The following is a 24,986-nucleotide window of genomic DNA, read 5'->3' on the forward strand; positions in this document are numbered from 1 at the left end:
TGGGGGGCGCGGGCGCCATGCGGGGGGGTCGCCGGGGGGGCCGCTGCGCCTGTGCCCACCTCCTCCGAAAGCTTTGGGCCAAATGGGGCTGCTGCTTCCCGCGGGGGGCGGGCCGCGGTGAGCCCGGGCCCGCGGGGAGGGCCCCGGCCCCGGGGTCCCCGGAAAAGTGGAATGAGGCACGGGGCACTTGTGTCTCTGCCCCCCGCCCGTCTCCACCCGGCCCCGCCTCTGGTGGCTTGTCCTCCCCACCCCAAATAATAATAATAATGGCATTTGTTAAGCGCTTACTATGTGCAAAGCACTGTTCTAAGCGCCCCAGGCAGCCCCTCCCCGTTTGTCCAGGGGGAGGGCGCTGGGGGCGGGCCTTGCTGTCCCAATGACCCCCTCCTCTCCCCAGCAGAGGCCTACTCGGTGGCGGCCAGTGAGGTCAGCGTCTCGGTGTCGGCCGCCTCCATCCCGTGCAGCTCGGGCCCCGCCACGCCCCCGGGACGGCCCAGAGATCCCGGGAGGGAGATCGGACCCGGCTCCGGACCGGAGCCCCGGTTGGACAGGACTCAGGTGAGTAGTTGCGGGGGGGCGGTGAAAGTCTCCAGTGGTTGCCTGTCAACCTACGAATCAAGCAAAAACTCTTCACTGTCGGCTTCAAGGCTCTCCAGCACCTCGCCCCCTCCTATCAATCAATCAATCAATCGTAATTATTGAGCGTTTACTGTGTGCAGAGCACTGGACTAAGAGCTTGGGAAGTACAAGTTGGCAACATATAGAGACAGTCCCTACCCAACAGTGGGCTCACAGTCTAGAAGGGGGTGACAGAACAAAACCAAACATATTAACAAAATAAAATAAATAGAATAGATATGTACAAGTAAAATAAATAAATAAATAAATAGAGTAATAAATATGTACAAACATATATACATATATACAGGTGCTGCCACTGTCCGCCTTCTTCAGTCTTATGCTCAAGCTGCCGAACGCTGCTGGCGAAAGTCTAAACACCATGCCAACCTCGTTCACTTCAAGTTTATCCTTTCCTGTCTTAACTCAGCCCTCTCCTCTGCCAGACAAAACTATTTCTCCTCCCTCATTGACACCCACGCCCATCACCCCCGCCAGCTCTTCCGTACATTACACTCCCTTCTCAGACCCCCGGTTCCTCCCCCTCCTCCTTCCCTCACCCCCAACGATCTGGCCTCCTACTTCATTAACAAAATTAAATCCATCAGGTCCGACCTCCCCAAAGTCACTTCCCCCACTTCTCCAACCCCCCGGCTCTCAACACTCTCTGCTACTCTCCCATCCTTCCCAGCAGTATCCTCAGAAGAGCTCTCCTCCCTGCTCTCAAGTGCTACTCCGGCCACCTGTGCTTCTGACCCCATTCCCTCTCATCTCATGAAATCTCTCGCTCCATCCCTTCTCCCCTCCTTAACTTCCATCTTCAACTGCTCACTCTCCACTTGTTCCTTCCCCTCTGCCTTCAAACATGCCCATGTCTCTCCCATCCTAAAAAAAGTCAGGGAGAGGGCAGGGTTTGGGAGGGAAGACAAGGAGTTCAGTCTTGGACATGTTGAGTTTTAGGTGGCGGGCAGACATCCAGATGGAGATGTCCTGAAGGCAGGAGGAGATGCGAGCCTGGAGGGAGGGGGAGAGAGCAGGGGCAGAGATGGAGATTTGGGTGTCATCAACGTAGAGATGATAGTTGAAGCCGTGGGAGCGAATGAGGTCACCACCCTTCTCTCCTGCTCCAGCCCAGCCTGCACCCTCCGCTCCCCTGCCGCTAACCTCTTCACCGTGCCTCGTTCTTGCCTGTCCCGTCGGCGACCCCTGGCCCACGTCCTTCCCCTGGCCTGGAATGCCTTCCCTCCACGCACCTGCCAAGCTGGCTCTCTTCCTCCCTTCAAAGCCCTACTGAGAGCTCACCTCCTCCAGGAGGCCTTCCCAGACTGAGCCCCCTTTTTCCTCTCTTCCTCCCCTTCCTCCCCACCCTACCTCCTTCCCCTCCCCACAGCACTTGTATATATTTGTACAGATTTATTACTCTATTCATTTTATTTGTACATATTTACTCTTCTATTTATTTTGTTAACGATGTGCATGTAGCTATAATTCTATTTGTTCTGACGATTTTGACACCTGTCTACGTGTTCTGTTTTGTTGTCTGTCTCCCCCTTCTAGACTGTGAGCCCGTTGTTGGGTAGGGACCGTCTCTATATGTTGCCGACTTGTACTTCCCAAGCGTTTAGTCCAGTGCTCAGCACACAGTAAGCGCTCAGTAAATACGATTGAATGAATGAGATAGGGGAGCGGAGACCTTGCTGCTCCCCGGGACCTGGCCCCCAGAACTGCCCCCCTCCTGACAGGGCCCGGGCCCGTGTCCGGGCCAGGGATTCTGGCCGCTCCCTGCTAACAGGCCTGCTGGGCCAGGTTCAGGGAGGCGAGGGCTCTTAGAGGATCTGACGGGAGAGACCTGCCTCCTGATGTCCCTCCCTCCTCCACCCAGGACGACCCCTCCCACCAGTCCCCAGTAGAGCCCCCGCCCCAGGCCGCAGAGGAGGAAGAAGTGGAGAAGCAAAGTGCCCTGGAAAAAAGCAGGTAAGGGCTCCCAGGGCCCCCGGACCCCACCCCCACCGCCCACTCCAAACACCGGGACGGTGAGGCGGGAGGGTCCCGGAGGAGGGGGCTGTCCCTGAGGCTGGGGTCGCCTCTCCTAGGTATGTTCTCAGAGAGCTGGTGGAGACCGAGAAGGTTTATGTGGAGGACTTGGGGTGCATCGTGAAGGTAACCCCGCCCTTTCCTCCGCATGCCTGTCCTTGTCCCTCCCTGTCCCCGCCCCTGCTCCCTCTGCCCCTGCCCCCCGTGCCCCTGCCCCCCTCTCGTGCGGCTCCCACCTCTCCTCTCCTCTCCGCGCCGCCCGGCTGCCCAGCTTTCCGATGTTGAGAGTGTGGGATGGCCGACTGTCGGTCCGTCCCGGCCGGCCTGCCGTCCCACCCCCCTCAGGGCTACATGGCCACCATGGCGGCCCAGGGAGTCCCGGAGACCCTGCGCGGCCGAGATCGCATCATCTTCGGCAACGTGCAGCAGATCTACGAATGGCATCGCGAGTGAGGGTCGGGGCCGGCGGTGGGACGGGAGTAGGGGACTGGAGGGGGGCGCTTCTTGGAGAACTGTGGAGGTGGGGGCTCCAGGCCAGGGTCACATCTTCCTTCCTCCTCTCTCTGCCTCCCCAGTTTCTTCCTGCTAGAGCTGCAGCGCTGCCTTCTAGACCCCGATTGGTTGGCGCAGCTGTTCATCAAGCACGTGAGCAGGGGGGCAGGAGGGGGGCAGTTTCAGAGGTAGGGGTCTTGCCTGGAGCAGGTTCGGGGGGAGGTCGTGGCCTGATCTTCCTGTACCTGTGTCCCCCCGCAGGAGCGGCGCCTGCACATGTACGTAGTTTACTGCCACAACAAGCCCAAGTCTGAACACGTGGTGTCAGAGTTTGGGGACCACTACTTCGAGGTCAGAAGGCACGGGCTTGGAGTGGAGGGGGGCTGTGGAGGAGGTCGGGATGGGCCCGGGTCAGAGGTTCAGACTTCTAACCCCTCCTCTTCCAGGAACTGCGCCTGCGCCTCGGCCACCGACTGCAGCTCAGCGACCTACTCATCAAACCCGTCCAGAGAATTATGAAGTACCAGCTGCTGCTCAAGGTCAGGGGTCAGTGGGAGGCAGGGGATCCGGGGAGCCGGGGAGTCAGCAGGAGGCGAGGCTAGTGAGAACCAGGAATCCCGGGGTCATGGAGCCCGGGGTGGCAGTGGGGGCCGCAGGTGCACAGTCAGTGGGAGGTGGGGCTAGCGAGGACCATGGATCTCAGAGTCACAGAGCCGGGGGTGGGGGGTCAGCGGGAGGCGGGGTTAGCGGGGACCGTGGATCCCGGCATCATGGAGCCAGGGGTTCCAGTTCAGGCTGCAGATGCAGGGTCAGAAAAAGGCGGGGCTGGTGAAGACCACAGATCCCGGGGTCGTGGAGCTGGTGGGGCCAGCAGGGGCCGCAGAGCTGGGGAGGGTTGGGGACAGTCAGCGAGCACCGGGGAGTTAAGGGTCAGGGAGGTATTGGCCCTGCCACCTAAGGATGGATGGCAGGTGGGAGGTGGCAGGTATGGGGGCCAAGTATCTTATCTTGTTGTAGGATTTTCTCAGATATTACAGCAGAGCAGGGATGGACACAGCAGAGCTCCAGGTGGGCCCTCCCTCCCCCCCCCACCCCACCTGTGTCTGATCCCCTTCTTCCGACCTGCTCTTTCCTCTGCCTCTTCCCACCCCATCCCTTCCTGCCCCAGTCCCCATCCCTCCTTGCCCCGCTGCATCCATCCTTGCCCCTCCCCTTCCCAACCTGCCCCTCCCCTATCCCTCCGTGCCCTACCTATGTGTCATCCCTGCTTCTCCTACCCGCTCCCTCCTCCGTCCTCATCCGCTCCCGATCCCTCCCTTCCCGGCCTGTGAGCAATCCCCACCTTTCCTAAATGTTCCATCCTCCCCCCACTTTTATTTTTCAGTTGCGTTTGTCAAACACTTATTATGTGCCAGGCACTATACTAAATGCCAGGGTAGATACAAGATCACCAAGCTGGATACAGCCCAGGTCCCACATGAGGCTCACCGTCTTAATTCCCACTTTACAGAAGAGGTAACTGAGACCCAGAGAAGTGACGTGACTTGCCCAAGGTCACGCAGCAGACAAGGGGCAGAGCCGGGATTAGAACTCAGGTCCTCTGTCTCCCAAGCCTGTACACTTTCCATTAGACCATTAGGTCATGCTGCTTCTGTCAGAGACAGAAATGTAACCCAAAGTGGAAAGGGCTGGAAGGAGTTTGGCTGCCTGCCCCACTCCCCGCCCCCTCCACAACTCTCCTCTCCCCTCCCCTCAGCGGGCTGTGGACGTCATGTGTTTCGTCCCCAAACGCTGCAACGACATCTTGAGTCTGGGGCGGCTACAGGGATTTGAGGTACTGGGGTGAGAGGGGTGGGGCCAGGGCCCTAGAGGGGAGAGGGACCACCACCAACCTGACCTCACCCACCGCCCCTCCCTCCCTGTGGGCTGGCTGATCCCTGCTGACCCCCACAGTGACTGCCCTTTCCAGTCTGTTGATCCCTTCCCTGCACCCACTGCCCCCCAGGGACGGCTGACTGCTCAGGGGAAGCTGCTGGCTCAGGACACTTTCTGGGTGACGGAATTGGCCAGAGGTTCCCGGCCCCCGGCCCCCCACCCACGCCGTGTTTTCCTCTTTGAGCAAATTGTCATCTTCAGTGAGGCGGTGGGGGGCGGGCCGCGGGGCAAGGAGCCCAGCTATGCTTACAAGAGCAGCATCAAGGTGGGTCCCGACCGGGCTGGGGGCCGGGTCGGGGGGCGGCGGGGTGGGGGGGGGCCAGGGCCTGGCTCAGGCAACAGGGTGATGCGAGGGGGCCCTAGTTGAGTCCGTGGGGTGGCCGGTGGGGCCTTGACTCAGACCACGGGGCAGCTGGGGAGCATTGGGTGGGAGAGCCTGGTTCAGACTACTGGGCAGTGGGGAGATGGATGGGGAGTGGGGCCCTGGCTCGGACCATGGGGTTGGTGGGGTGACTGAACAGGGTCCCTGGTTCAGGCTACAGGGTGGCAGGGGTGTGGCAGGATTGTGGGGGTCTGGCCAAGCACTGCCCCTGGCCGGCTGGCCGTGACCCCTCCTTGGCCCCCAGGTGCACTGCCTGGGTCTGGAAGTGTCCGGAGAGGCCGGCCCTTTTGTGCTGACCTCGCAGGAGGCAGGTCGCCCGGCCCAGCGCTATGTCCTCCAGGCATCAGACCCAGTGGTCAGCCAGGTCTGGACCAACCTCGTGGCCCAAATTCTGGAGAGCCAGTGCAACTTCCTCAATGGTGAGACCCTCTATCCGTTTGACCCCGTGCCCTCTCACCTCATGCCCCCCGCCCCCCCCCGTTCCCACCAGGCAAGGCCATCCTCCCCCGGCTTCCCCTTCCCTAGGCTATGCCCTCAGTGGAGGAGAGGGGCCTTGACTCGGCCTGATCCCAGCTGATCTCCCGCTCCCCACCCCGCTCCAGCCCTCCAGTCCCCGATCGCCTACCAGCGCCGGGAGAGTGAGAGGAGCAGCCTTGGCCCGCAGGCGGCAATGGGCCAGGGGAACTCCGGGAGCTGGCCCCGACTGGCTCCTGCCCATGCTGACTCTCCACACCCACCGCTCACTGGGCCGGAGGAGCCCTCGCCTCCCTACCTTCCTCAGGTATTAGGAAATTGGGAGGAGTGGCAGGAGTGGCGGCAGGAGTGGCAGGAGTGGCGGCAGGCAGGGCAGGAGGCGGGCAGGTGGGTGTTTGACCTTCGACCCCTTGATCTGTGCTCCCTGACAGGTCCCCCCAGACTCGGTCCGCCGGGCGCGGTTGGCCAGGCTGGATGAAGACGAGCTGTAACCTGAGGGACTGGGGGAGGCTGCCCAGCCACTCTTCAGTCCTGGCGCCTCACCTCCTTTTGGGCTTGGACATGGAGTGGGGGTCTTTGTGCTGTGGCCCCTCCCGCCTCTTCTTGCATGTGCTTCGTGGGAGGGGACTGGGGGGCGGGGTGCTCACCTTGTTTGGTCACTTCTATTTCCTAAAATAAAGGTTTTGTTACACATTGGGCCTGGCCCTGCCAGGGTGGGGCCCTCATTGGCGGGGACTGGGGGTGAGGCGGGGGGCGGGGCCGGGGGGCGAGAAGGGAAGAGAAGTCGGTCAATCAATCGTATTTATTGAGCACTTACTGGGTGCAGAGCACTGTACTGAGCACTTGGAGAGTACAATTTAACAGACGCATTCCCTGCCCACAACGAGCTTACAATCTAGAGGGGGAGACAGGCTTTAAATAAATAAATGACAGATATAAACACACAAGTGCTGTAGGGCTGGGATGGGTGATGAATAAAGGGAGCAGGCCAGGGTGACGCAGAAGGGAGTGGAAGAAAAGGAATAAGACGGCTGAGTCAGGTTAGGCCTCTTAAAGCAGATGTGCCTTCAGTGAGGCTTTGAAGAGGGGGAGAGGAATTGGCTGTCGGATAGGAAGAGGGAGGGAGTTTCTGGCCAGAGGCAGGTTGTGGGCGAGAGACAGGCAGCGAGATAGACAAGATCGAGGTACAGCGAACAAGGTCAGCGTTAGAGGAGCGAAGTGTGCGGGCTCGGTTGTAGTATGAGAGTGGCAAGGTAGGAGGGGGCAAGGTGATTGCTTTCAGGGCGATGGTGAGGAGTTTCTGTTGGATGCAGAAGAGGAGGATGGGCAACACTGGAGGTTCGTGAGGAGTGGGGAAACACGGACTGAATATTTTTGTAGAAGACTGATCCGGGAAGCAGAGTGAAGTATGGACTGGAGTTGGGAGAGACAGGAGGCAGGGAGGTCAGCAAGGAGGCTGATACAGTAATCAAGGCGGGATAGGATAAGTGCTTGGATTAATGCGGTAGCGGTTTGGATGCAGAGGAGAAGGTGGATTTTAGCAACGTTATGAAGGTCGAAACAACAGGATTTAGTGATGCACTGGATAAGTGGGTTGAATGAGGGAGAGGAGTTAAGGATAACGCCAGGATAACGGGCTCGAGAGACAGGGAGGTGGTGGTGCCATCTACAGTGATGAGAAAGTCACCGGGAGGACAGGGTTTGGGTGGGAAGAGCAGGAGTTCTGTTTTAGACATGTTAAATTTGAGGTGGTGGTGGAACACCAAGTAGGGATGCTTTGAAGGCAGGAAGAAATGTGAGACTGAAGAGAGGGAGAGAGATTGGAGCTGGAAGTTTAATAGGGAGAATAATAACTGTAGTATTTGTTAAGCATTTACTATGAGCCAAGCGCTATACTCAGCGCTGGGGTGGATACAAGCAAATCGGGTTGGACGCAGTCCCTCTCCCTCATGGGACTCAGCCTCAATCCCCAGTTTACAGATGAGGTAACTGAGGCACAGAGAAGTGAAGTGACTCGCCCAAGGTCACACAGCAGACAAGTGGTGGAGCTGGGATTAGAACCGGTGACTTTCTTACTCTCAGGCCTGTGCCCTATCCATTATGCCATACTGCGTCTCATGTACTGCTCAGAAGCGGCATGGCTCAGTGGAAAGAGCACGGGCTTTGGGGCCAGAGGTCATGGGTTCAAATCCTGGCTCCGCCAACTGTTGGCTGTGTGACTTTGGGCAAGTCACTTAACTTCTCTGTGCCTGTTACCTCATCTGTAAAATGGGGATTAAAACTGTGAGCCCCCCCGTGGGCCAACCTGATCATCCTGTAACCTCCCCAGCGTTTAGAACAGTGCTTTGCACATAGTAAGCACTTAGCAAACACCATCATTATTAGTATTATGTAGATTTGGGCATCATCCACATAGAGGTGGTAGTAGAAGCCAAGAGAGTGAATGAGTTCTTCAAGGGAGTGGACGTAGATGGAAAATAGAAGGGGACCCACAACTGAACCTTGACGGACTCCCACGGTTAGCGGGTGGGTGGCGGAGGAGGAGCCCCTGAAAGAGACTGAGAGTGAGGGGCCAGAGAGAGAGGAGGAGTACCAGGAGAGGACAGTGTCAGGGAAGCTGAGGTTGGAAAATGTTTCCAGAAGGGGGTGGTCCGCAGCGTCAAAGGCAGCTGAGAGGTCGAGGAGGATTAGGATGGAGTAGAGGTCGTTGGATTTGACGAGAAGGAGATCGCTGGTCACCTTTGAGAGGGCGGTTTCTGTGGAGTAAAGAAGGGGATACAAGCCAGGTCGGAGTGGATCAAGGAGAGGATTGGAGAAGAGGAAATTGAAACAGCGAGTGTAGACAATTTGTTCCAAGAGTTTGGAGAGGAATGACAGGAGGGAGATGGGGTGGTAACTGGAGGGAGCTGTGCGGTCAAGGGAGGGTTTTTTTAGGATAGGGGAGACGTGGGCATGTTTGAAAGCAGTGGGAAAGAAGCCATTGGAGAATGAACAGCTGAAGATGGCAGTTGGAAAAAGGGAGGGGGCAAGTGTTTTGATAAGGTGTGGAGTAATGCAGCTGGATGTGCATGTGGAGGGGGGTGGATTTTGAGGGAAGGCAGGAGATCTCCTTGCCTACCTTGGGTGAGCCTGGCTGAGGGCTGAGATTGGTGGGGGTGGTGGCTGAGAGGGTGAGGGGTGGGGAGGATGCCCGGTCAGGGGGTAGTCATGGAACAGGGTTAATGGGCTCCTTAGCGCTCAGAAGCCAGTGGCCACCAGCCCCCAGGCAGAGAGGAAGGTCGTGGCTGGAGCTGCAGTGGCTCCGGCCAGGGCTCCATGCTGTTCACGGCCACTCCCATCCCCAGCCCTGCTCCTACTCTCCCTCCCTGCCCAGCCCTTCTCCGATTGGGAACACAGGGTCCTGGGAGACTCTCAAGAGCTGTAGACGCCTTGAGGTAGGTTGCAAAGTGAGTTTTTGGCAGGCAAATTTGATTCCTCCCTGCCCCACCCTTCCCGGGACAGGAGCAGGGAGTTGTCCCCTTCCCCCCGGCACCTTCCCTCCCCAACCTCTCCCTTCCCTCCCTGACCTCTCCCTTCCCCGGGGCAGGAACATGGAGTCCTCCTTTCCCTGGCCCATCCCAGCCCCTTCCCTGCAGCGGGTAGGAGCAGGGGGGTCGTCTCCTCCCCAGCCGTCCTTGGCCGGCTCTCCGCAGGGAGGGGAGGGGCTCACGCCCTCCTCTGTATAGAAACCCAGAGAGCAGAGGCCAGACCTGGACCAGAAATGACCACAGTGTTAAGGCCCCTAGTCCTCCACTGCCACAGTGAGCCTTCTCAGAGCCCAGGGCTTTGGCACTGGTTGCCGGGGGAGGGGCCGGGCCAGACGAGGGCTTGGGGCATCGTTCTGTCTGCAGGGACCCCCGGCCCCTCATCGGGGTGGCAGCGGAAGAAGGCGGGGGTGAGGTCACCGGGACCAGGCCCTCTTGGGGCTTCCCCTCAAGGCCGTTCCGGTGGCTCGGGTGAAGGAGGGAGCAGTCAGTCAGCGGTCATGCACTGTAGGTACTGCTTGTGGAAGAAGAAGAGCCGGTGCTTGGTGGCCACGCTGGTGTCCAAGCTGCTGGGGTAGCGGAAGTGGCTGTAGCTCTCCTCCGCCGTGCCCCGCGCCACCCACGGCAGCTTGATCTTGGACGCGTGGTCCACGACCACATCCGCGCAAGAGCCCACGTGCAGTGAGCCCAGCCCGTCCAGGAAGAACTCTGCAGGGGGGAGGGGGCAGAGGGTCAGCTGGGGAGAGGGGACCGGCGCTGGGGGGCGGGGGGAGGGGGAGCAGGTCAGGCGGGGGGAGGGGGCCGGCGGCCTACCCAGATGTCCCACGCGGCTGAGGCGGGGGTCGAAGCCGACCTCCCGGACCCGTTCGGTCCGCGCCAGGAAGAAATTGACCACCCCGTCAGTGACCACACAGCCGGGGAAGCCGGGCAGCGGGTGGTGGAAGCCGTGACGCTGGTGCAGACAGCCGCCCTGGCCGGGGCCGCCCGGCTCCACGCTCAGCAGCTGCCGGTAGGTGGTGGAGTAGCCGGTGATCTCCCGCACGGCACCTCCGACCTGCGGACACGTGGGAGGCCGGTGATGCCAGAGAGCTGCGGGGCGCGGTGGGGCGGCCGAAGGGACAGAGAAGGGGCAGGAGCCAGAGGGAGGTATCAGAGTGGGCTTCCCGCTAGATGGCCAGAGTGGGCCCCGCCCCGGCTCTCTGCCTGACACGGGGTAGTACCAGGCCCCTCCCGGCCCCCCCCAGACCCCGGCTCCGCGGGGTGGAGGTGGGAGCGGGTGGGGAGCGGGGGAGACCCCCGCTCCCCCTCTTCCTTCCCCCTGGCCAGAGCCCGCCCGGCTCATCACTGCCTCACCAGATCCAGGGGCGTCCGCTCCAGGACGTCCACCAGCGCCTCCAGCCGCGTCCGCGCCGTGAACACAAAGTCGTCGTCCACCCACAGCACGTACTTGGTGGTCACTTGGGACACGGCCAGATTGCGGCCGGCGAACCAGCCCTGCGGAGCGCGGGAGACGGGGAGCTGGGGCCTCTGTGGGCGCGGGGGCGAAATGTCCGCCCACGGCCCCGTGCCCGCAGCCCCCCGCCGCAGACCTTCCCAAAGGGCATGATGTAGTGCTCGACGTAGGGTCCGCGAACAGGCTCGGGCCGCTCGCTGTCGTCGGCGATGACCACGGTGACGGTGGGGTAGAAGCGCCGGATGCTGGCCAGCAGCGTGCGCAGCCGCTCATAGCGAAGGAAGGTCTTTGTGGCAATGGTGACCAGAGCGCTGACATTGTACGGGCCAGGGGCTGGAAGAGACCGGCGAACCAAAGCTGCAGACGCCCCCCCACCCACCGCGGCCTCCGCCATTGTGCGGCGGGGTGGGAGTGGAGGTGGGGATTGGGGGGTACTCTCTGATCCCTAGTAACCGTTGGCAGGCACCGCATGGCCGTGGTCACCGTTGGGCGGTGGAGGCGGCGGGGGCGGGAGCCTCGGCAGCTCTCCGGGCTCCGGATCCCTTCCCCTCCTCCCCCTGGGTCGACACATGGGGAGACAAGGGCGTGCTTTAACTACGCCCTCCTCCCTGCCTGGCAAAATTATTTCTCCGTCCTATTGACACACACACATGCCCATGGCCCTTGCCGGTGGGTCCAGAAGTTTAACTCTCTCCTCAATTCCCCTCCCCCCAACCTCCCCCATCTCTTGCCTGTAATGACCTGGCCGCCTACTTTATTGAGAAAATTGAGAGTATCAGGCGTGGTCTCCCTAAAATCTTTCCTGCTCCTCTCAAGTCACTTCGGCCTCCTGCCCGAACTTCTTCAACTCTCCCATTTTCCTCTGCAGAATCTCAAGAGCAAATCTCTTGCCTTCTCTCAAACTCCACCACCTCCACCTTATTGAAACACTTCCTTCACACTTTATCAAAACACTTGCCACCTCCCTTCTTCCCTCCTTAGCCTCCGTGTTCAACCGTTTGCTCTCCAATGGCTTCTTCCCCAGTGATTTCAAACACGTCCATGTCTTCCCTACCTTAAAAAAACCCCACGGCTCCTTCCAGTTATCGCCCATCTCCCTCCCACCGTTCCTCTCCAAACTCCTTGAATGAGCTGTCTACACCCGCTGTCTCAAGTTCCTCTCTTCCAATTCTTTCCTTGACCTTCTCCAATCTGGCTTCCGTCCCCTTCGCTCCACAGAAACCACCCTCTCAAAGATCACAAATGATCTCCTTCTTGCCAAATCCAACGGCCTCTCCTCGATTCTAATCCTTTGTGACCTCTCGGCTGTTGACCACCATCAGCCACCCCCTTCCAACCTCAGCTTCACAGACACCGTCCTCTCTTGGTTTTCTCTGGACGCTCATACTCGGTTTCTTTCATGGGCTCCTCCTCTGCCCCCCACCCCCTAACTGCGGGAGTCCTTCAAGGCTTCACCTCGGGATCTCCTTCTATTCTCCGTCTAAACCCACTCCCTTGGAGGACTCATTTGCTCCCATTGCTTCAACCACCACCTCTACGTGGATGATTCCCAATCTATGTCTCCATCCCCGATCTCTCTCCCTCGCTGTAATCTCGCATTTCCTCCTGCCTTCAGGACATCTCTACTTGGATGTCACACCTCAAACTGAACAAATCCAAAACAGAACTCCTATCTTCCAGCCCACACCCTGTCCACCACCTAAGTTCCCCACCACTGTAAGAATAATAATAATAATAATAATAATTTTGGTATTTGTTAAGCGCTTACTATGTGCAAAGCACTGTTCTAAGAGCTGGGGAGGTTACAAGGTGATCAGGTTGTCCCACGGGTGGCTCGCAGTCTTCATCCCCATTTTACAGATGAGGTAACTGAGGCACAGAGAAGTGAAGTGACTTGCCCAAAGTCACACAGCTGACAGCACCACCATCCTTCCTGTCTCACAAGCCCATAACCTTGACATTATCCTCGCCTCATCTCTGCCATTCTACCCACGTTATCTGTCACTAAATCCTGTCCGTTCGACCCTCACAACACCGCTAAAATCCACCCTTCCCTCTCTATCCAAACGGCTACCATGTTAATCCAAGCATTTACCCTCTCCCCTCTGGATCACCACATCAGCCTCCTTGCTTAGTTCCCCCTGCCCCCTGTCTCTACCCTCTTCAGTTCATACTTCACCCTGCTGCCCGGATCATTTTTCCACGAACTCGTTCAGTCCACGTTTCCCCACGCCTTAAGACTCTCCAGCGGTTGCCCATTCACATCCACATCAAACAGAAACTCCTCACCGTCGGCTTTAAAGCACTTCATCACCTTGCCCCCTCCTACTCCCCTACTACAGTCCAGCCTGCCCACTTCAGTCCTCTAATGCCGACCTACTCACTGTACCTCAATCTCGTCTATGTCGCCGCCGATCTCTGGCCGCATCCTACCTTTGCCCCGAACACCCTCCCTCTTCATATCCGACAGACGGTGACTCTTTCCCCCTTCAAAACCTTGTTGAAGGCACATCTCCTCCAAGAGGCCTTCCCAGACTAAGCCCTCATTTCCTCTTTCTCCCAATCCCTTCTGCATCACCCCTGTACTTGGATTTCTTCCCTTTATCCGCCCCCCACCCCCACCCCGCAGCCCCAAAGCACTTATGTCCATATCCGCGACCGATTTATATTACTGCCCAGCTCCCTTTCTAGACTGTAAACTCGCTGTGGGCAGGGAGTGTTGTCTACCAACCCTGTTATACTGTTATATTGTCCTCTCCCAAGCGTTTAGTACAGTGCTGTGTGAACAGTAAGGGCCCTCTAAATTGATTGTTTGAACTTGTGCAGCTCGAACCGCCCACCACCGGATCTGGGGGAGCCTGGGCTGCGGTGGCGACCCCGGGAATGTGGTCCCCGGGGACCCTGCCCTCCACTCCCGGGGGGCGGCCCGGGCTGTGGTACCCGGGGACCGCGTCCCTCCCCTCCGGTGGGGCGTCTCTGGCTTCACCCGCCCCAGTGTCGGTTTTGCACACCCCACCCCGTTCAGCCCAGTTTCCTTCTCCCGAGTTCCAGCGAAAGCTCCGAGATGAATAGGCAATAGTTTAGAAAAAGGGAGAGACTGTCGTAATATCCTGTGGGAGGATTTCTTCTGAAAAATGGCCCCCAGGGCGAATAAAGCCGAACCATGGTGGACCGACTCAGCCCCCGTCTTTTCTCCCCCCAGACCTACATTCCGTCCCTCGGCCCAGCCCCAAGCCCCTCCTCGCCCCCACCCCCCAGCCGGCTCCTCACTCACCCCCATCAGAAGCTAGGCCCGTGGGATACAGGCGGGGATTAGGCCGATGCTGGATCCGGATGACGAAAGCGGCTTGGTGGCCGTCGGTGGAGACCCGAACTGGGACGGGGGCAGAGAAGCGAGTTGGAGGAGCGGGCCAGGGTTGCGACTGGACAAACCGGGTCTTCCTCTTTCTCCCCTCCCCCTCTCCACCGCGGACAATCAAGCGTTCTTCCCAGATGGCAAACACTGGCCGGGCCGGGCCCTCGCGGCGCCTCGCTTCTCGCACCTGTGTCGGCCGCGTGCGGCCGGTAGTGGACACTCGTGTAGGTGACCAGCTGGAGCTGACGGTTCAGTCGGTCCAGGTCCGGACTGGCCAGGCCGAGCTGCGCCCTCCCCTCCCCCCGGAGGGTCACCCCCTCCACCTCTCCGGCCACCTCCCAGACGCCCAGGGAGGCCGAGAGGTTGACCTGCGGGTGGGAAGGGTCGTCACACCGGCCGCCCCCTCCCGTCACTCCCCCTCCCCGCCTGCCCTTCGTCCTCTGTCCCCGGGCCCCCGTCACATCACTCCCCTGCCCCCTCACCTGGTATAGGTCCCTCCTGGAGGCCTGCAGGGCCAGGCCTGGGGGCAGTGGAGAAAGAGAGGTCAGACCCCCATCCCCGGCCAGGCAGAGGCCCGCCCCCCGGCCAGGCCCCCCCCCCCCCGCCCTATCCCCTCCCCTCACCGGGAACCAGCAGGCTGCCCAGCGGCCGGACCTGGACTCCCTGCAGCGGATACTGCAGCGGACTGTTGGCCGGGGCGACGAGCAGCCGGTCGGCGGGGGACTGGACCCTTCGGGCAGACGAACGGGCGGTCGGCGGGACGGACGGACTATCGATCCCGCCCTCCTCCCCCGTCCTCCTCCTTCCCCGCCCCACCTGTCCAAGAAGCGGCGGTATTCGCGGTCCCGGGCGGCCGATGCTGCCGTCAGCTCGGCGGGGTCGAAGGCCGAGCCGAAATCCAGCGCGTAGACCTGCCGCTGGAAGGGGAGGCCCAACGAACCCCCGGGACTCCCCGCGCAACGGCAGCTGTTCCGAGCCAGCAGCCTGGCCCGGCCAGCGGGGGGAAGGGGGGGGGCAGTCAGCGAGCCCCATCCCGGACGCTCCCCTCCTCTCTCTGTCCCGTCCCCCCGGCCGCCCCCTCGGCCGCCCCCTCACCCCGCCACGTGCTCCTTGATCCGGACCGGAATGTGCTTGTAGCGGGGCTCCGCGGCCAGGGCCGAGGCGGGATCCGGGGCCGGGGGAGGCCGGGGCGCCCCCGGGGGCCCGGCCGTCCGCACGTGCAAGTAGATGAGGCCGAGCGAGGCGGAGAGGAGGAGGAGGAGCAGCAGAGCGCCCAGCGCCCGCGGGCCCAGCCGCATCCTTAGCCTAAGGGCGGGGAGGCGGAGGATGCGCTCGACGGGCGGGCCGGAGGGCCCAGCCGGGCCCCTGCCCCTTGGCGGCCGGGCCGGAGGGCCCAGCCGGGACCCTGCCCCTTGACGGGCGGCGCGGAGGGCCCAGCCGGGACCCTGCCCCTTGACGGCCGGCGCGGAGGGCCCAGCCGGGCCCCTGCCCCTTGACGGCCGGGATGTCGACCCGCAACAGTCCCCTCCTCCGCTTCCGCCACAGGGCCCCGACTCGGGTCCGGAGCAGAGGGAGCGGGCGGGGAAGGTGGGTCCTACCCTCGGCCCGGCCCCGCCCCCGGCCCTAAGCGGCCCGGGCCCGACTCCCGGGCCCGCCCCCCGCCGCCCCCCGCCGCCCCGGCCACCTCAGGCCCGGGCGGGCTCGGCCTGTGGCCTCTGCGGCGCCGGGACCCCGAAGGCCGGCACGGAGGAGGGGTCCGGCCGGGGCCCGGGGGCGGGGGATCCGGACCGGCGGTCGGTGGCTCTGCCGGTCCTGGGGCGGGGGGAGGGGGACGGGCTGGAAGAGCGGCCCCCCACCCCGTCCCCCTTTTTTCTTCCCTTCCCTTCCTTTCCCTTCCCTCTCCCGCTCCCCGGGCCCCTCTCCCGTCCGCGCGCCTGGAACAAAGGTCCGGTCTGGGAATCTCCCGGCTCCGCTACCTGCCGAGCCCCGCCAGCTCAGGCCGCCGCCGCCGCCGCCGCCGCCGCCGCCGCCGCCGCCGCCGCCCTCCTGCCTCCCGTTCTGCCTGGGTCTCTCCCCGCTCCGGCCCCGGCTCCGGCCCCGGCGCCGCGCATTCTCTCGTCCGGGCTCCGCTCCGGGCTCCGGTCCGGGGCTCCGGTCCGGGGCTCCGGTTCCGGCTCCGGTTCGAGCCGGAGTCCGGCCCCGTCTCCCCCTGGTGGCCGCCGCGGGCAAGCGCAAGGGGCGGGAAGGGCGGGGGGCGCGGGTACATCATCATCATCATAATAATAATGTTGGCATTTGTTAAGCGCTGACTGTGTGCAAAGCACTGTTCTAAGCGCTGGGGGGATACAAAGTGATCAGGTTGTCCCACGTGGAGCTCACAGTCTTAATCCCCATTTCACAGATGAGGTCACTGAGGCTCAGAGAAGTTAAGTGACTTGCCCAAGGTTACGCAGCAGGCGTGTGGCGGAGCCGGGATTCGAACCCATGACCTCTGACTCTTTCCACTGAGCCACGCTGCTTCCCGGTGGCGGGGGGGAGGCCAGTTCGGTGTAGAAGCGGCAGCGGCCGCCGAACCCCCCCCCGCCCCCCGGCCCCTCCCATCCCGGCGCCCCGGGGGCCCCGCGCAGCTCTGCCCAGTGACTCCGCCATCATTGTCAGCTGTGTGACTTTGGGCAAGTCACTTAACTTCTCTGTGCCTCAGTTACCTCATCCGTAAAATGGGGATGAAGACTGTGAGCCCCCCCGTGGGACAACCTGATCACCTTGTAACCTCCCCAGCGCTTAGAACAGTGCTTTGCACCTAGTAAGCGCTTAATAAATGCCATTATTATTATTATTATCCCTGAGCGCCCCCCCCCCCCCCCCCAGCCCTCCACCAGCCCCTGTCGGTCAGTCACCCAGCCCCAGACCTCCGAACCCCGGCCCCCGCCGCCGGTTCTCCCGGTAACTGCGGACTCAGGCGCCGGTCGGAAAGAATTTCTCGGGCCGGAACAGTCCAGTGGCCTCGCTTGGCTCCACAGGGTGTCCCACCTCACCTCGCTACTCTCTCACTCCTACCCGGCCCGCACATCTCAGTGCTTAGAACAGTGCTCAGCGCTTAGAACAGTGCTTTGCATATAGTAAGCGCTTAATAAATGCCACTATTATTACCTCCTTCCTCTAATGCCAACCTTCTCACTGTACCTCCATCTGGTCTATCTCTCCGACGACCTCTCGCCCACATCCTGGCTCTGGCCTGGAACGCCCTCCCACCTGCAAAGCTCTACTGAAGGCCCGTCTCCTCCAAGAATCAATCAGTCAATCAATCAATCAATCGTATTTATTGAGCGCTTACTGTGTGCAGAGCACTGTACTAAGCGCTTGGGAAGTACAAGTCGGCGACATATAGAGACAGTCCCTACCCAACAGTGGGCTCACAGTCTAAAAGGGGGAGACAGAGAACAAGACCAAACATACTAACAAAATAAAATAAATAGAATAGATATGTACAAGTAAAATAGAGTAATAAATATGTACAAACATAGATACAGTATATACAAGAAGCCTTCCCTGACTAAGCCCTCCCCCCTCTTTTCCTCCTCCCTTCTGCATCGCCCTTACCAGTTCCCTTCATCCATCCGCCCTCCATTCCCCACAGCACATATGTGCCTATCTGTTTTTACTTATTTATTTATTTATGTATATTAATGTCTGTCTCCCCCTCAAGACTGCGAGCTAGTTGTGGGCAGGGAATGTGGCTGTTTGTTGATGTAGTGTACTCTCCCGAGCGCTCAGTATGGTGCTGTGCCCGCAGTTAGCGCTCAACAAAGACGAATGAATGAATGAACGAGTGTGATCTCCCCAGGCCTGTGCTCACCGGGAAGTCTGAACCCTAAAGAAAGTGCCTGGAGCTGCGGTGGTGAATCAACCAGTCAATCAGTGGCATTTCTCTCACTATCGCTTCTCCTGGTCCTGACTTCAAGGCGATTGAATGAATGAGTGAATGAATAATATTATATTAGCACTTTCACATTCACAACCTTGCTTCTGTTGCATTTTTGCTCATACGAATCTGCATACTCCACAGTTAAAACATTTCTCCCATGTGTAATTTATTTTTTCTGCGTCCCCGGCTGGATTGTAAGATCCTCAAAGAGAGGGATCTTATCTTGTTATATGCTCCCAAGCGTTCAGCAATATGTCGTACACACGGTAGGCCCTCAGTAAATCCCATTGACTGACTACCCAGCCTGGTAACCTGCAGCCCTTAATCATCTCCACCGTACACTTCCTCCACCCCAGTGCTGGAACTGCAGAGCACTGCTGGCAGAAATCCTGATACCAGGCGCGCCTCATCCATTTCAATTCGTCCTCATCCGCTTTAATTCCATCCTCTCCTCCACTGGACAAAATTGCTTCTCCATCTTTATTGACTCATGTTTCCAATGGTCTGTGCCAGCTGTTCCAGACATTTAACTCCCTCTTCAAAATCCCTGGCTCCTGGTCGCCGATCACTTGACCCTTAATGATCTGGCCACATACTCTATTGATAAAAATGAAACCATCAGGTGTGATCTCCCTAGTATAGCCCCGGCTCCTCCCCAGGCCCTCACTCTTCCTGGCCCCTCTTAGACTTTCCCATCTTTCTCAGCAGTATCTCAAAAGATCTCCCGCCTCCTCTCGAAATCCACCCCTTCCACCTGCACTTACGGCCCTGTTCAATCAATCGACTGATCAGTCAATCAATCATATTTATTGAGCGTTTACTGTGTGTACAGCACTGTACTAAGCGTTTGGGAGGGTACACTATTGCAATAAACATATACATTCTCTGCCCACAATGAGCTTACAGTCTAGAGGGGGAGACAGACATTAATATAAATAAATAAATAAATTACAGATGTGGACATAAGGGCTGTGGGGCTGGGAGGGGGGAACGAATAAAGGGAGTGAGTCAGGGCGATGGAGGAGGGAGTGGGAGAAAAGGAGGGCTTAGTTAGGGAAGGCCTCTTGGAAGAGATGTGCTTTTAATAAGACTTTGAAAGTGGGGGAAAGTAACTGTGTGTCAGACATGAGGAGGGAAGGCGTTCCAGACCAGAGGTAGGATGTGGGCGAGAGGCCAGTGGCGAAATAGGCAAGATCGAGATACAGTGAAAAAGTTAGCATTAGAGGAGTGAAGTGTGCTGATTGAGTTGTAGTAGAAGAATAGCGAGGTGAGGTTGGAGGGGGCAAGGGGATTGTTTTAAAGCTAATAGTGAGGAGCTTTTTGTTTGATGTGGAGGAGGGTGGGCAACCACTGGAATTTCTTGAGGAGTGGAGAAGCATGGTCTGAGTGTTATTGAAGGAAAATGATCCCGGCAGCGGAGTGAAGTATGGACTGGAGGTGGGGTGGAGCAGGAGGCAGGGAGTATCCCACAGTAATCGACGTGGGATAGGATAAGTGCTTGGATTGACAAAGTGGCAGTTTTGATGCAGAGGAAGGAGCCGATTTTAGCCATGCTGTGAAGGTTGAGCCAACAGGATTCAGTGACAGATTGAATTTGTGGGTTGAATGAGAGAGACGTCTGCCTCCCCTTCTAGACTGTAAACTCATGGTGGGCAGAGAACATGTCTGTCATATTGTTACATTGTACTCTACCAAGCTCTTAGTACAGTGCTCTGCACACGGTAAGCACTCAATAAATTTGATTGATTGATTGATTGATTGAACCGTGAGGGACTTCCACAGTTAGCTGGTGGGAAGAAGAGGAGGAGCCCGCGACTGGGAATCTGCGGCCAGAGAGATCGGAGGAGAACCAGGAGATGACAGGGTCAGTGAAGCTGAGATTGAATAATGTTTCCAGGAGAAGGGATTAGTGGACAGCGTTGAAGGCAGCTGAGAGCTCAAGGAGGGTTAGAATGGAGTAGAAGTCGTTGGATTTCGCAAGATCACTGGTGACCTTTGAGAGGCTGGTTTCTGTGGAGTGAAGGGGTTGGAACATTACCCGTTCATTTATTGTTGCTATTGCATGTTAATTGTTAACTGCTTTCGGTGCTGTCATTTACCTCGCTGACCTCACCATGACCTTTCAATTCCCCTGCTTCCATCTGCCTTTCCCAGTCCTCAACTTCCCCTTCCCCTCTCCCACCCAGCTCTTTCCTTGACTTTGCTCCGCCCCCTCCCTAGAATCCCACTGTACCAGCGCCAACTCTCATCCTCCTCCCCTTGCGTAGTTCCCCGCCAGACCCCTCCCTTCCAATCCCTTCCCTTCCCTCCTCCTCGCCCCCATCCCCTCCCAGTTCTCCTCGGTCTCATCGCCACCCCTCATCCCCCTCTCCCTGTCCAGGCTCTCCCTGCCCCCCAACTCATTCCCATCCAAACCCTCCCCACCCCTCGCACCCTTCCCCCTCTCTCCCCTCCCTCCACAGCTGTTGCCAAGTGTGGCCTATGGAACCACCGCTCCATTATAGGTAAGCTCCCTTTCATCCTTGACCTGTTCCTTTCCCGCTTTCTCCTCCTCCTCGCCCTCACTGGGACCTGGCTTACCCCGGATGACACGGTCTCTTCTGCTGCTCTCTCCAGCGGAGGCCTCTTCTTCTCCCACTCCCCCAGAGTCACCGGGAAAGGAGGAGGTGTTGGCTTCCTTCTCGCACCCCAATGTCGCTTTCGCACTATCCCTCCTCCCCCTTCCCTTTCCTTCCCCTCCTTTGAAGCCCACATTATTCGCCTCTACCACCCCCTCCAGATTCTTGTAGCCATCATCTACCGTCCCCCCGGTCCCACCTCCAACTTCTTGACCCCTTTCTCACCTTCCTTTTTTCTTTTTCCATGCCCACTCTGATCCTCGGAGACTTCAACATCCACATGGATGTACCTGATGACTCCTCTGCCGCCTGCCTTCTATCACTCCTTAACTCCACCAACCTCCTGCTCCACCCCACCTCACCCACTCACCAGCTTGGTCACACCCTCGATCTCATCATCTCTTATGGCAGCACTATCTCCACCCTCACCAACTCTGAAATCCCTCTCTCTGATCATAACCTTCTCACCTGCCTCCTCTCTCACACTCCTCCTCCCTGTAAATCTGTTTTACTCCCCCACTGAGACCTCTGCTCTCTCGACCCCATCCATCTCTCTCAGCGCATCATGCCCCACCTTGCCTCCCTATCCACTCTACCTACTCTTGATGACCAGATTGATGCTCTCAACTCCACCCTTTCTACTCAACTCAACTCGCTTGCTCCCCTTTCCCTTCGTCGCTCATGCACCACTAACCCACAGCCTTGGATCACTGCCATTGTTCGGTTCCTCCACTCTTACGCTCGAGCTGCTGAACGCTGCTGGCTAAAGTCTAAACACCAAGCCAAACTTGTTCACTTTAAATTTATCCTTTCCTGCCTTAACTCTGCCCTCTCCTCTGCCAGGCAAAACTATTTTTCTTCCCTTATTAACACCCATGCCCATCACATCACCCCTATCACCTGTTCCGGACATTTAATTCCCTCCTCAGGCCCCCTGTTCCTCCCCCTCCTCCATCCCTCACCCCCAAAGATCTGACCACTTACTTCATTAGGGAAATTAACACCATCAAGTCTGAGCTCCCCAAAGTCACCCCCCCCTTCTCCATCCCCCTCGCTCTCAACCCTCTCCTCTAATTTCGCAGCAGTATCTTCAGAGGAGATCTCCTCCCTCCTCTCAAGTGCCACCCCCTCCACCTGTGCTTTGGTCCCCATTCCCTCTCATCTTATAAAAACTCTCACCCCTTCCCTCAGTTACTTCTTCAACCGCTCACTCTCCAATGGCTTCTTCCCCTCTGCCTTCAAACATTCCCGCGTCTCCCCATCCTAAAAAACACCCTCTCTTGACCCCACTGCCCCTTCCAGTTATCGCCCTAGCTCTCTCCTACCCTTCCTTTCCAAACTCCTGGAGCGAGTCGTCTACACTCGCTGCCTCGAATTCCTCACCTCCAACTCTCTCCTGGACCCTCTCCAACCTGGCTTCCGTCCCCTCCACTCCACTGAAACTGACCTCTCAAAGGTCACCAGTGACCTCCTCCTTGCCAAATCCAATGGCTCCTACTCTATCCTAATCCTCCTCGACCTCTCAGCTGCCTTTGACACTGTGGACCGTTCCCTTCTCCTCAACACGTTTTCCAACCTTAGCTTCACGGACTCCGTCCTCTCCTGGTTCTCCTCTTATCTCTCTGGCCATTCATTCTCGGTCTCCTTCACAGGCTCCTCCTCCCTCTTCCATCCCCTTACTGGAGGGGTTCCTCAAGGGTCAGTTTTTGGTCCCCTTCTGTTCTCTATCTATACTCACTCTCTTGGTGAACCCATTAGCTCCCACGGCTTCAACTATCATCTCTATGCAGATCACACCCAAATCTACATCTCCTCCCCGTTCTCTCTCCCTCCCTCCAGGCTCGTATTTCCTCCTGCCTTCAGGACATCTCCACCTGGATGTCCGCCCGCCACCTAAAACTCAACATGTCCAAGACAGCTCCTTATCTTCCCTCCCAAACCCTGTCCTCTCCCTGACTTTCCCTTCACTGTGGATGGCACTACCAATCTTCCCATCTCACAACCCCGCAACCTCGGTGTCATCCTTGACTCCGCTCTCTTATTCACCCCACGCATCCAATCCGTCACCAAAATCTGCTGGTCTCACCTTCACAGTATCATCAAGTTCCACTCTTTCCTCTCCATCCAAACTGCTACCTTGCTGGCACAGTCTCTCATCCTATCCCGACTAGATTACTGCATCAGCCTCCTTTCTGATCTCCCATCCTCCTGTCTCTCCCCACTTCAATCTACACTTCGTTCTGCTGCCTGGATTATTGTTCTACATAAAAGCTCTGGGCATGTCACCCCCGTCTCCAAAAATCTCCAGTGGCTGCCTGTCAACCTTTGCATGAAGCAAAAAATCCTCACTATTGGCTTCAAAGCTGAATATCACCTTGCCTCCTCCTACCTCACCTCCCTTCTCTCCTTCTCCAGCCCAGCCCACACACTCCGCTCCTCTGCTGCTAACCTCCGCACTGTGCCTCAATCTCGCCTGTCCTGCCGTCGACCCCTGGCCCACGTCCTACCTCTGGTCTGGAATGCCCTCCCTCCACACATCCACCAAACTAACTCTCTTCCCCTCTTTCAAAGCCCTACTGAGAGCTCACCTCCTCCAGGAGGCCTTCCCAGACTGAGCCCCCCTTTTCCTCTGCTCCTCCTCCCCTCCCCAACACCCATACTCCCTCCGTTTGTTCTACCCCCTTCCCCTCCCCACAGCACTTGATTATATTTGTACATTTTTATTCTTCTATTTTATTAATGATGTGCATATATCTATTGTTGCCAACTTGTACTTCCCAAGCGCTTAGCACAGTACTCTGCACACAGTAAGAGCTCAATAAATACGATTGAAGGAATGAATCTATAATTCTGTTTATCTATTTTGATGGTATTGATGCCTGCCTACTTGTTTTGTGTTGTTGTCTGTCTACCCCTTCTAGACTGTGAGTCTGTAGGGATTGTCTCTATCTGTTGCCGAATTGTACTTTCCAAGTGCATAGTACAGTGCTCTGCACACAGTTAGCACTCAATAAATATGATTGAATGAATGAATGAAGCCAGATTAGTTGGGGGTCGAGGAGAGGAACTTGAGACAGTGGGTGTAGACAGCTCAAGGAGCTTGGAGAGGAATGGTAGGAAGGAGATGGAGCGATAACTGGAGGGAGCCTTGGGTTCAAGGGAGGGTGCTTTTTAGGACGGGGAGACATAAGCAGGATTGAAAGCATTGGAGCAAAAGTGACTGGAGAGTGAAGAGTTGAAGATGCAGTCAGGGACAGGGCGAGTGCTTTGATAAATAATCAATCGTATTTATTGAGCGCTTACTATGTGCAGAGCACTGTACTAAGCACCTTGTAATAAATAAATAATTGATAAATTATTGATAAATTATAAATATTTATAAATAAAGTGCGAAGAGACCTCAACAAAACACTGGCCCCCTCCCTCCCTGACATCCATCTTCAACTGTTCGCCTTCCAGGGCCTTTTCCCCTGCTACTTCCAAAGATCATTTCCAGCACTGATCACTCTCTCTCTCTCTCTCTCTCTCTCTCTCTCTCTCTCTCTCTCTCTCTCTCTCTCTGCAGTGTCTCAATCTTTGCAGTAAGCACTCAATAAATATGATTGAATGGATGAATGAATAAAATATGCCCAAGTCTCCCTTAGCCTAAGAAAACTCAAAACCCTCCCTTGCGCCAAGGCTCCCTCCAGTTGTCTCCCCATCTCGTTATGGGCAAAGAACGTGTCTGCTAATTCTGTTATATTGTACTCTCCCAAGCGCTTAGTATTCATTCATTCATTCAATTGTATTTATTGAGCACTTACTGTGTGCAGAGCACTGTACTAAGCGTTTGGGAAGTACAAGTTGGCAACAGAGAACTCTCTCTCTCTCTCTTTCTGCAGTGTCTCAGTCTTTGCAGTAAGCACTCAATAAATATGATTGAATGGATGAATGAATAAAATATGCCCAAGTCTCCCTTAGCCTAAAAAAAACCCCAAACCCTCCCTTGCCCCAAGGCTCCCTCCAGTTGTCTCCCCATCTCGTTATGGGCAAAGAACGTGTCTGCTAATTCTGTTATATTGTACTCTCCCAAGCGCTTAGTATTCATTCATTCATTCAATCGTATTTATTGAGCGCTTACTGTGTGCAGAGCACTGTACTAAGCGCTTGGGAAGTACAAGTTGGCAACAGAGAAGC

The 24,986-nt window shown here is 57.7% G+C and overlaps 2 protein-coding genes across 2 annotated transcripts; one reads left to right on the top strand and one right to left on the bottom strand.

Annotated features, from left to right (window-relative positions):
• The first annotated feature begins 2 nt into the window (after positions 1-2).
• On the top strand, positions 3-6,632 carry ARHGEF25 (Rho guanine nucleotide exchange factor 25). The gene is made up of 14 exons (XM_038752528.1): positions 3-117; positions 401-558; positions 2,501-2,592; positions 2,712-2,778; positions 2,998-3,101; positions 3,228-3,297; positions 3,406-3,495; positions 3,591-3,683; positions 4,162-4,212; positions 4,901-4,978; positions 5,150-5,344; positions 5,706-5,880; positions 6,064-6,242; positions 6,367-6,632. Exons 1-14 carry the CDS (start codon positions 18-20, stop codon positions 6,424-6,426), a joined length of 1,512 nt encoding a protein of 503 aa, XP_038608456.1. The 5' UTR covers positions 3-17; the 3' UTR covers positions 6,427-6,632.
• Positions 6,633-9,493: 2,861 nt separating this feature from the next.
• B4GALNT1 (beta-1,4-N-acetyl-galactosaminyltransferase 1) lies at positions 9,494-16,265 on the bottom strand. Its single transcript, XM_038752635.1, has 11 exons — positions 16,244-16,265; positions 15,363-15,572; positions 15,084-15,251; positions 14,891-14,997; positions 14,750-14,787; positions 14,455-14,635; positions 14,187-14,285; positions 11,049-11,245; positions 10,813-10,953; positions 10,273-10,513; positions 9,494-10,167 (listed from the first exon to the last, which is right to left on the bottom strand). Exons 2-11 carry the CDS (start codon positions 15,563-15,565, stop codon positions 9,947-9,949), a joined length of 1,596 nt encoding a protein of 531 aa, XP_038608563.1. The 5' UTR covers positions 15,566-15,572; positions 16,244-16,265; the 3' UTR covers positions 9,494-9,946.
• Positions 16,266-24,986: the final 8,721 nt, after the last annotated feature.

This window comes from Tachyglossus aculeatus, chromosome 10 (genome assembly GCF_015852505.1).
Source record: "Tachyglossus aculeatus isolate mTacAcu1 chromosome 10, mTacAcu1.pri, whole genome shotgun sequence".
Lineage (NCBI taxonomy): Eukaryota > Metazoa > Chordata > Mammalia > Monotremata > Tachyglossidae > Tachyglossus > Tachyglossus aculeatus.